We start from the raw sequence: 12088 nt of genomic DNA on the forward strand, positions 1-12088 counted from the left end.
TAAAGGCTAAAATAATATAATATTTTTTTATTCATTTTTTTAATGTTTTATTAATTCCTTAAATTCTAGCCATCCATTTGTTTCCAAATTTTTACCATACACTTGTCCCACATATCCATAACTTAGATAAAATTATCAGACTTATCCAAAGTCTTGGTGGAGTAATTTTTGAAATTTACACTTTTGCCCCCGTAAAAGTCAAAAATTACATTTTTGCCCCAAAAACTGAAAAATTGCCCATAGATATTTTTTTTCATCCCTTATACTCATACCATTCTCCAATTTGTCAAATTTGATCTAAATTCTCTCAAAATCTCAAATTTTGTCCGCGAGTGGCAAAATTATGATTTTGCCCCTACACTCTAGAAATTACCGGAATGAAACTTTTTCACTTCCTATCATTAAATTATACTCCAAATAGTTAATCTTGGTCAAAAATTTCACTCCATGATCAAATTATTATCTTAGGTGGCAAAATGACGATTTTGCCCCTAAATATCAAAATTTTCAATATTTTCTCAAATGAACTCTCGAACTCCGAACAATCATTTTTAGTCATTCCTGAACTATAAAATATTAAATTTCATTCTACGATTCCTATTTGAACTAGTTTGAGGTTAAATCAACTCAAGTATACCGTTAGGTACAATATCGGGTTTTGTCTATTCTTAGAGACTTTCCTAACGTAATAACATGCTACTCAGTGCATGTATGTCATGATATGTGTTTATAAGATCGGGTTTTACAAGACAGATCTCATTTTAATTATACATCAATATGAAAGGAAAATCAGTTCATTTCTCTAGTCTTGATTTACCGACTAACACAAAGAATCTTTATCAATTTTCAACCAACAACATAATATATAACTACATCGAGTAGAACTTTTCTAAAATATTATTGTAATTTTTTTCTTAATCATTTTGATTTACATGTTATAGTAAATTATTCTCTATTATGAATTATTTTATTATTGATTAAATTTATTATATTAATTTTCAAACTTTTAATTTTTATTCTTTTTTGTCTTTAGCCTTCAAACAAAAGTTGGTTAACTCTGCCCTCTTATATGGTCAAAAAAGATGTAAATGTATTTAAAAAAAGGGGTAATTTAGAACTGACGTCGAGAGGCACAATGGGTCCAACAGAATTCCATGAAAATGACTTGCATGTCTTAATCTTCGTCCTTCAGGAAAGATTTGAACCCAGATGACAGCTTGTGGTAGGCTATCCGCAATTTATGTACAGAGGATGGGAGTTGGAGATGAGCTGGGCTTTGGCCTCGAGCTACGGTGGAACAGTCCCTATTCCAGGAGGGACTGCTTTTATATGCACCCAAACTGCAAGCCCACAATGCTTTAATTGGTATTTGGGTTTCCTACTATCCAGGCCCATTATGTACTAAAATACGTTGTCAATTCATAGCCTAACTAACAGTATCATGTTATATCAATTTATAAAAAATCCAACACAAAAGTCTTGGAAAAAGTTGAAATGATATGTATAGCTAGGAAGAATTTTGACAGTATTTAAAAATAGATTAATTAAATAATGATGTAAGTATCTTTTTAAAAAATATAGCTCTGGGATTCGACAATCTCACAAGCAAGTTCATATTTTAATAATCCTGACAAGCCCTTCTACCAATTCAAAAATAGCAAAAGGCTATCAAATTTTGTTTAGTGCACATGTTGGTAGTTGGTCAATTGAACCCTACAATCTAATGTGGTACGAACGCGAGCTTTATAATTTCTAGTAGGTGCATGTTTGGATTGAGGGCCTTGGAAAGAGTTATTGAACAACTACAAAGTGCAACAAAAGTTGTTGAAATTATAAATGCACAATTCAGTTATTTATGCTCTATGTATCAAACGTCTACCAAGTAAGTCATCACCGGCATATATAATTGAGCCCAAAAATTAACTGTGAAAAGGATGTGGCTGTTTCTCCAGAACTTCCCTCATTCAATGCATGCCGACCAGGGACCTCTTAACTTTAGTAGAATGAATCCATTATCACAAAATTTCACTCACTTAGACATTACACGTCTAGCTAATAATTGATCCCTTGCTTTACATATGGTATGAGATGTTCCTCAAAAGAGATCAGTACAGAAATTTAAAGTTCAGAGGCTGATCAAGCCAAGCAGGAGGGGCAGGTGAAATGGATGATGCACCTACCTCAATATTCTATTTGTAAACTGATGGAGGTCACACTTCTGAGTTTGCAGTGGCTTCATCAGTAATGGCAGCCCAGAGCACCAACTTTGGACAGAAATTTTCTGAAGATGAAAAGGATATTTGTCTTGCTATGAAACTTTAATGGTTAGAGCTGCTGGCCATGTCGATTGGTTCCACTGTTTCTTGGAGCAGGCACTGACGCCCAATTACTGATCTGCACAATGGACACATGCCTAGCTAGCAGCAGGCCCGAGTTGAATTTCCCTAGGATGATTTCACATGAAATTTTGCGGCTCTATAATTAACCTCTGGAACCAACATTTCTGGCCCTATCTGTCTATTTTTTTTTCTGGGAAGCAATGAGATTTCATTCCATAGAGAATTTACAAAAACTACCCTTAGTTTGGTAGTATCGCAGACGTATGTCAAGGAGTAAGCTACCCCTCTACGTATACAAGAACATAATCGGAAAGCACATTTCTAGCTTTTTAATTTATTTACATATGAGAAAGTCTTAATTATAAGAGAGAAAGAATTCTGAATTTTAAATCTTACCTCTCTTTCAAAACGATAACGACTGTTAAGTCAAATTCAAATTGTTTTGTTGCAACCCACATCATGCATCCAATATGTAGTATGTCTATATGGTAGCAGAGTTTTGTGTATATATGCTTTTTTTGTTCAGTGTGAAACTTAGATGTCTGCAAGAAATAACTCTGGATTAGTATCAAAATCAAGTCAAGTCAAGTTTGGAATATTCTCCTTCATTAATTTTTTTTTAACTAATACCTTTTAGTATATCATTCATCATTGTTTATATTTATATGAGAACCAGTTATTAACTGTCCATTCCACTCATCTCAATTATATTACTACTGAGTTATCCAGACCAATAGGCAGATTAATTTGGGTTAAGCAAGGGTTTGAGCTCCAATCCTTTACATTTTTAATCTATACTTTATAATATATCAATCATCACCCATTTACTATTTTAAATTGGCCCTAACTATTAAATTTGAATTTCACGCATTTAAGCTGTGATATTTGACGTATTGAACAGTATTATATTAATAGTAAAAAAGTAACAGAAGAGAGCCAAAGCCGTCAAGTATATAGAATATTGATGCCCATCTCCTTATCGGAGGCGATCAAGAAGTACTTTCATTAATATTCAAATTAGTGAATATTGTTTTTCTTAAAAGAGATTTAAACAAGGATTTAATCTCTCCTTTTAACTAATCTCATGACATAATTTTTTTTTTCTTTTTAGAATAGCATCTTAGTTGGTCCATTTTTAGGGCTAAGGAGACATGATTGAAGGTTGTTTGTATAGTAATGGCGTATCATCTCCAAATGATGCATTAATCAAATTAATTCCTCTTTTTAACTATCAAAAGAAAGAAAAATATTGTTAGAAAAACCCTTTTACCAATTGGCATGGAATTTAATATATATGAAGTTGGCCTATGTGCAAAACAAAAGCACTTTTAAATGTTTTTGGGTCTGCCTCATAGTTCCAATATATGAAGGAAGCATCCAAATTAACTTTTCTGCAATGCATTACTTTAGTGACAACGGACATGATTTATCTCTCTTCTCTTAGCAACCGAAATTCTCTTTTCTTGACAATTATACGAAAACAAAATAAAAACCGCGCAAGATTATTATTGAAGAATATAAACATAAATATATTCACGTCCAATCAATTTGGTCAAGAAAATTAAATATAAACACATAATAAATAGATTCTGATTCTTGGTAGAACATTTAAAGTAATTAAACCAAGAACAAACCTAAAACAATATCTTCCAAAATAGAGAAATGCTGCTCCGTTTATAGATGACTACCAGATTGTCAAGAGGCCCAACAACCCAAATCCAAAGGAAAGCAACAAAATCCCAATATCATCCCGTCCAGCACTGGAGAAAAATGTCCATCTATCATCTGCATCAGCTGTGTACAACTGACCGGGCACACCAGTCACGTAATAGAATCTTGGGGGCGGCGGAGTCATCGGAACTGGATTACAATAGGTGAACCTTGGCGGAGGAGGAGGAGATGGTGGTGGTGGTGGAGGCGGTGGCAGTGACTGCTGGCCGCATGGATTCACACAGGGACATGTTCCACACTTGATTTCAGTAGTTGGTGCTTGGGGCACTACTACTGGTACTATTTCTTCGAGCTTCTTGGTTGATGCAATGATTGGAATTAGAAATGAAATTGAAAGAATTAGGAAGATTACAAGCAGTGATTGATGAGGATTCTTTTGATGTGTATGGGGCACCATGTTTTTGCTGAGAGAAAGGGAGAGAGAGAGGAATAGAATGCAATATAAAGTTATATATATAAAGAAGAGAGAAGTTGGGACTTGGGTTGATTATGAATTGGCTTACTGCCTCATGTCAAATGAGCAAAGAGGAGATCGTGTTAGTAATTTTAGTTTTTTTTTTTTATTTGAGGGGTGGGGGGAGAAGCATTAGGGAGTGGGTGAGAAAGAGTTGAAATTATGAGACTTCAATGGGTTTTTAATGGTTATGAAAGCGAATGGCATGTGGATGTTGCAAATGTAAGTGACCCTACGGCAACCTTTTCTCATTTGGGGTAGACATGCAAGAGGTGAAGTTGCTCCATACAAGCCCCTTTTTTTTTAAAAAAAAAAAAACAAATTGCTTCTTTTCTCTTTAATACAAAAAGCATCACTTGGATTGATACAAAATGATATTAATTTGACGTAATTATTTCTTAACTGCAGAGTTGGAGCAAATGTTGAAATATGAAAAATGATTAAGAATCTCATGAAAAAGTATACTTGCTTAGCTATTATAGCCAGGATGTTAAACTTAGAGAGAATACTTTCTATTCAAGTTTGTCGATAATCACTACCATATGATACTTTAGGAGCCAACTAATTAAGAATCGATTCCATATTTTGTCTATCCTAGTTCGCAAGTAAACTTTGCATGCAAGTTTGTACACCACTCTCTACAAACAAAACAGTGCTCAAGTCAACTTGCTAGTCTAGGCAAGACTCCATTTCTTTTCTATTTTCCCCCTTTTTCTTCAAAAGATGGACAGTAATATTCTCTATTTTTTTGTCATCTATGGTGAACTATTTTCTATTTCCTTCTTTTGCTTTGTTGATTAAAAAAATCTTTACATTTAATTTAATTAACCCCGTTAAAAATTAAAAAAAAATAAAAGAAGCATATGATAGAATTAAATATCATTCAAAAGTAGTCAAAACTAATATGCTTGACGGGCTGGGTTGCTGAGAGAAGAGAAATTTATTAGTTAATGTAACTCACTGGAAGAGACATTTAAAGTTAATTATTTACAATTGTTTGGTTCCATAGTTCTAAGAAGCTATTTGTTTAATTCCCAGTAAAGCTGTGCAAGCATATATGTATTCCAACTTTACAAAAAGTGCAAGCCTGGCATTATTCTTCAGCTCTGATTTGGCTTTCAATTAATAAATTTTGCTAAATAATCCGAAATTTATAAAAAGGGATAAAAATAAAGGCAGTGTGTAAAAATAATATCAATATTAGCATTTCGTTTAAAGTTTTAATTTTTTTTTCTTTCAATTGATTGATTTTCTTTATTTCAGATATCAGTGTTGTATCAATTTTTTATATTAATAATTTTTTTTGAATTAAGGAATAAAATAATATCAAAATTTGTGCCTCAATCCGAGTGTTTGAATCATTATATATTATTATTTTAAATGAATATATTAATAATTTGTTAACAAACACTTATGTCATTAAGAAATAATTACAAAATTTCTCTTCTTTGGACTGATTGATGATTTAAAAAAACCTATTCAAGAATTATGACTGCCTCTTGAATGGTTAAAAATTAGACTGAGTTGGATTTCAAAGCATGCATATTTGAGGAGAAGCTTTCTTGTGAAGAGTTAACAATCATAAAGGGAATCGTATACCCCTTGGAAAGAACATGAAGGCATGGAATACCCCTCTTTTACCTTTTTATTGAAAGCAGTGCACCATCCTTTAGAAATTCTCAGCATCCTTCAGGCATGGCACTGCCCTTCGCTAGCCATACTACCAAGAAAATTATCCTGTCTTGCCTTTTCAATAATATTGCAAATTAAAGCTCTCACACAGCTAGCATTAAGCATGACCGTGTTGAGCTATCAATCCAAAGAAAAGTAACTACTAATCTTAATATACATATTTAACAAGTGCTTTCAACTTAAGTAGTTGATTTGATATTAAGTGTATATATCTCCTGTGTAAAAAATTGAATTCAAATCTTCATTTTAAAAAAGAACCCTTAAAATATTCATTTTGAAAAATCTTGTATAAAGATATGCTTTCTTCTCATTTAATAGTTAACAAAAAATAAATTGCATCAGCTACCATGAAATGAAGGAGAGAAGATACATAAGGAGCACTTGAAGGATTGGCATAAAATGACAAAAAGCTAGGAATCGCGAGTCCGCCTCTTTGATGAGAATCACCCCATTCCTCAAGTCATTGTCTCAATTACCTTCTTCTGCTGCCATCTACTCATTGCCCTTTCAGCTCTTCTTATCACATTCACACAGACAATAACAGGGTTGGGCTCAGATCCAACTAAGGTCCAACACAGTCGACGTATCTACAGAACATATCCTAAGTACTAAACCTCGATCCAAATGCGTTTGTTGGCCAAAAATTGTTTTTAATCCGAACTGTTCGCATTAACCTTGCACACTAGTATTGAAATTTTAATGCAACAAAAAAAATGGGAAACTTTATTTTCTTGACCCAATTCAAGTGTATATCATCACTTAAACAATGAAATTTTATTATTATTAATATTTATATTCGAGTATTTGACTTATTAATTAATACATAATCTTTTTATTTAAAAAACATAATTTGAATCTTCTTTTTTCAATTATTTAAAAAATAATAATGAAACCCAAACACGTGTATAAACCCCTTACAACATAACAACAAGTATGTTCTCCAAATGTTCCATCAAATGACACGTGTCACAAACCCATAAGTCCCTGCATGAACTACCAAATTAAGCAACGAACCTATAAAACGAACATCATGCCGAAACCACAGTTCCATTGCTCAAATCGAAATCTAAAAAGATAAAAAAATTCACCCAAGAACCTTCCCATCTTCAGCCTACTCAACCTCAATACTTTTTGGTTGCTTTCAATATCCAAATATGGTGGGTGTTGGGATTGCAATCTGCGTTCAATGTGGCACCGCCAGCAACCCTTGCAGGTGCAAGATGGTTGGACCAACGCTGGGTTTCCTGGCCTTTGCGGCTGCAGCCATTGTGGAGTGGCCAGTGGGGGCTTTGGTCTACTGTTTCAAGCACATGAAGGGTCGTCGTATGATGGCACATCCAGCCACTGTTGTTTACCCTTCTGTCAGTAATGCAATTCCCATTTAATTTTCTGGTTGTTTTTGATGTAAGCTTTTCGTGTATTTTATTTGCTGTTTTAAAATGCTATATAATGATAATGAATACAATAATTATGCTACTAAATCTACAGTAATACTTTTTTATTTTTTTTCCTGCGGTAAATAAGTTATATAATGTTTGTTTTTCGGTTTTGTGCGCAACACCTGGAGATGGAGATGAAGAATTCCAACCAAATAATATTAACAGAAAAAAATAATGGAAATGCTGTTTTCTCCGACTCTCAAATGTCCAAAAAAGATTGACTGCTCAAAAATATACGAACTCTACAAATTCGATTTAATTAAGACTGTTATGTAAGTGGTTCTATTAATTTCTGGAGATAAATATAAAATTTTCAATATATTTGCTCAATGTTGAATTTTGTTATTGAAGAAGTACTTTCAAGAAAGAAAGTTTCTGGAAACAAAAGCTATTAAAAAACAGAGAACCAGAGAAAAATGAAGAAGAAGAAAAGGAATCAGTGAAATAGGAAGCAACTACACCACAACGGGGGTGTGGGGCTGGGGTTCTTCTCTCAATACTTACTACTGAACCCTATCTACCTCGTTACCATCTAACGGGGCTGTCCTTATCGGGGGTCTTTCTCCAGGTGTTTCCCCCGTGTGGTCAAAAAAAAAAAACCTGATGCCCTAGGAGTGAGGGTTTCCAGTGGAGTCGTCAAAATATAAAAAAGTTCTTATGATAAGAAGAGAAAACGTTGCAAACAAATAAGGGATGTACTGGAGGTGATGGAGAGGGAGATCGGAGCAATTTCTGAAGTACTAAATGTTGTGGAGGTGGAAGAGAACAAGAAGAGAATAGGTGTTCTAAGCGAGAATAGGCTAAAGAGAGAAGTTCTGAGTGAGAGTAAGGTAATTCTGAAAGTGAAAGTCTCCTCTTTGAATCTTGAAGGCTCTATGTATAGTACCAAAAGTAACAAGTACAAGAAAAAATTTTAATGTACATAATGAATTATATTATTAAGGAGAGTTTTAATGTTAGGTAATCGTTATTGAAAGTTAATGTCGAATAACAACTAGAAATCCATTATGTGATTGTTGAAGTAATTAGATGTAATAAAACTAGTTTTTGAGAAGAAGCTAACAAAGAAAAGCTGTACATGAATAGATATAAGAGAAGAAGCTGTACGTGAACAGGTACAAGAGAACAAGCTAAAAGAGAGAAACACTTGTACTTTAGGAAAATGTTAAGAAAGAAACCTCTTAACTATCTCCACATCTAAGCTACCAAGCCAAACTCTCTAGAATATTTCAAGGTGAAAGTAACCTATGAACCCTACCACTTAATATTTCAAATTACTTTCACTGTCATCTATGTGAAGTGGTTATTCTATACAAAGTAGTTATTCTATTTGTATTAGTTGCTCCACATGGAGTAGTGCTTCACTTATTCTAATTGTTCCATGTGAAGTAGTAATTCACTTTTTTTAATTGTTTTGCGTGAAATAGTATTTCACTTTTACTAGTTGTTCTCATTATTTCCTGTATAATATTATGCTATAAAGTAATTCTTTAGACAATAGGTATTAACCAAAATCGATTATCTACAATGGTTATATTAATTTCTAAAGATAAATATAAAATTTTCAATATATTTACTCAATGTTGAATTTTGTTATTGAAGAACTATTTTCAAGAAAGAAAGTTTCTGGAAATAAAAGCTATTAAAAGACAGAGAACCAGAGAAACATTGAAAAAAAGAAAAGGAATCAGTGAAATAGGAAGCAACTACAGTACAACGGTTGTATTTTCATTTATATACTTTCCAAAATACATGCAAACCCTTTAGATTCAGTCTTGGGAGACTAAATCAAGGTGAGTCAGTTTTCTATGCAATAGCAATGGTAACAAAGCACACAGAAAAAACAACTATGGTTGTTAAGCCTTTTAACAGAAGAACAAAACGACAGCACTGGTGTGCGTACAACACAAAATAAAGAGCATGAACAAAGACACAAGGAAGTGTTGCACAACTAAAAACACTCAAACCAACTTGATCATTTAACGTTTTAATACAGCTAAAATGAAAAGAAGTAAATGACACACTAGCCAGTATTTAGTCACTTAAGACTAGACACAAGACAACGGACAACGTATATACCAAGTCTTCTTCAATCTTCAATTATCTGCTGAATCCCCCCATAACTATCTGCTACTAAAATCCAGATAAAGTTCATTTCTTCAACAATTATGTTTATTTATTTTTATTTTAATTAGTTTTTGAATCCGTTGGTGTATTATTTGTTTATACAATTTAAAATAAATTTTCAAAGCAGAAACTATGGTGTGAACTTGTGTTCAGATTTTGAAGCATTTCCCAAACTAAAAAAAAAAAGAATAAAATGAAAAAAGCGTCATAAAATAATAAAAAAAACTTGTCGCAACTGATTCTTGGGAATGCGTCACCTATCTAGATTTGAGGCAAGAAAGATGCCAAGCGTAGCAAAACTTGATTATTGTAGATATCATATTTTATCTGAATAATTTAAAGCTTAATTTGATTTTAATTTTTAACTTTGAATTAAGTATATCTTTGGGTTAATTTACACTAATTTTATTTAGACTTAACTTTGCAAGAATTTAAATGTTAATCCAGTTAAATTTGGATCATTTGAGTTTTTGATCATCCAAGATTAATTCAAGTCCATGGTACATATACACATATACATACATATATATATATATATATATATAAAATTAACTTTATTAGTTTTTTGTCATCTCACAAATTGTCACATGTTTATTTATTTATTTATTTTTTTGAAAAGTGAATTTGTTAGCCTTGATAACCCAGTGTCATTCCAAGTCTCATACTTGTTTAGTAGAAGACTTTCCATGACATAAAACCCTGATTCGGGCTTGAAAACCTGTACAATAACAAATAAAGCTCACCGCAAATAAGAAACAAAGGCGATGAAGTTTAAAATGCCCTTAGCTACATCACAGAAATAAATTGTAACTCACAAGCTCAAGACAAAACTCGGACAAAAAAGACCTATTAATTTACATAACTATATGCCTACAAGATCCCAGCTCCAAAAACTCGGACAAAAAAGGCCTATTAATTTTCATAACTATATGCCTACAAGATCCCAGCTCCAAAAACATGAATCCTATGCGAACTTATAGCCATACAACACAATCGTATCCATTCATTGGCTAGTATCATCATTGAGCTTCGACTCTCATCCTTGCTCCCACTGTTCATCCACTCTTGAACCACACAAGCAGAAAGGAGCCTGACCTTAAACTACTCATTCAAGATGAAATGAACCAGCAAAATCGAGAGAAAAACATGCCACAATTGCCTTCAATCACAAGGCAAAAAAAGAAAGTGCCTTAAACTTTGCCACTGCCCAAAGAACTTAAACAACTCAGACAAATGTACTCGTAGCTAACAGAGGAGGTTGCAAATTCATCCATCTGTTATCCCTAGCCATCCATAAAACAAAAATTCATATCTTGGTTTTACACATGGTCGAAGAACAAGAATTATCCTCTTGAAGTCTGCCTTCCTAGTACCAAATTCCAATAATTCGAAAAAGCACACATGATGCTCCCAATCATAAAATCAAAAGCACCCTTAGCAGCAACGTGAATCGAATGCCTTTAGTATTCCTTTTCCTCCCATTTGAAACACCTTGTAGCTCCTACTACCACTTCCCCCCCTTCCCCTTCTCTTCCTTTCTTGCCAAAACCTATAGAGAGCAGCCACAAATCTTCGCTTTTCATGGGAAGCCGATCGACCTAAAAAAGAACCTGTCCCTTGGCCCTCTCCCTACCCTCTTTTAGCCCACCGTTAAATGAGAATCCTATCACCTTCCTTACACAAGGATAGAAACTAGTTTGGTAAAACGAATCCCTCTTTTTCTCACTTGATCCCACCCCAAAGTGAGAAACCTATCTCTTTTTTTTTTTACACAAGGATTGAACCCAGTACAAAAAGTTGAATCCCCCCTTCCTCTCTTCACCCTTTTTATTTGAAGAATGGCTTACTAATGCACAAGCACAATATTCCTTGGCTTTTTCTTTAAAATTGTATTAATATTTTTTATTATTTTTTGTATTTTTATCTCATTTTTTATCTTTTTTTTTCCTTTCATTTTTTTTCACTTTTTTATTTCTCTCTCTCTTTTTTTTCTTTTTTTCTTTCTTTCTTTTCTTCCTTTTCTATCAACATGATGAAAACAACTTGCAGTGAGAGTTAAACTCCCAAGCAATAATGAATAATTTGACTGTTACCACCAAGTCTCTTACTCGACCATTCTTTATCCCTCTTGTTTTATTGTTATAATTTTTATTTTTTCTAATTACTCTCTCATGATTTAGTCCACCTTGCTGAAATTCTTGAAGTTCCCTCACAACAAAGAAGCAAAATCCTCTCTAATCACACAAATAGGAAGACATCACAACAGCCCCTATCTCTTACCTGAACTTAAAATCAAATTCCCCTAG

At 33.2% G+C, this 12088-nt stretch overlaps 2 protein-coding genes across 2 annotated transcripts; one reads left to right on the top strand and one right to left on the bottom strand.

The window, feature by feature from the left end:
* LOC18601913 (protein TonB) lies at positions 4024–4467 on the bottom strand. Its single transcript, XM_007033007.2, has one exon. The coding sequence runs from the start codon at positions 4465–4467 to the stop codon at positions 4024–4026; it is 444 nt and encodes a 147-aa protein (XP_007033069.1).
* LOC18601914 lies at positions 7371–7601 on the top strand. The gene has a single exon (XM_007033008.2). The coding sequence runs from the start codon at positions 7371–7373 to the stop codon at positions 7599–7601; it is 231 nt and encodes a 76-aa protein (XP_007033070.2).

Source organism: Theobroma cacao, chromosome 4 (assembly GCF_000208745.1).
Source record: "Theobroma cacao cultivar B97-61/B2 chromosome 4, Criollo_cocoa_genome_V2, whole genome shotgun sequence".
Classification (NCBI taxonomy): Eukaryota; Viridiplantae; Streptophyta; class Magnoliopsida; order Malvales; family Malvaceae; genus Theobroma; species Theobroma cacao.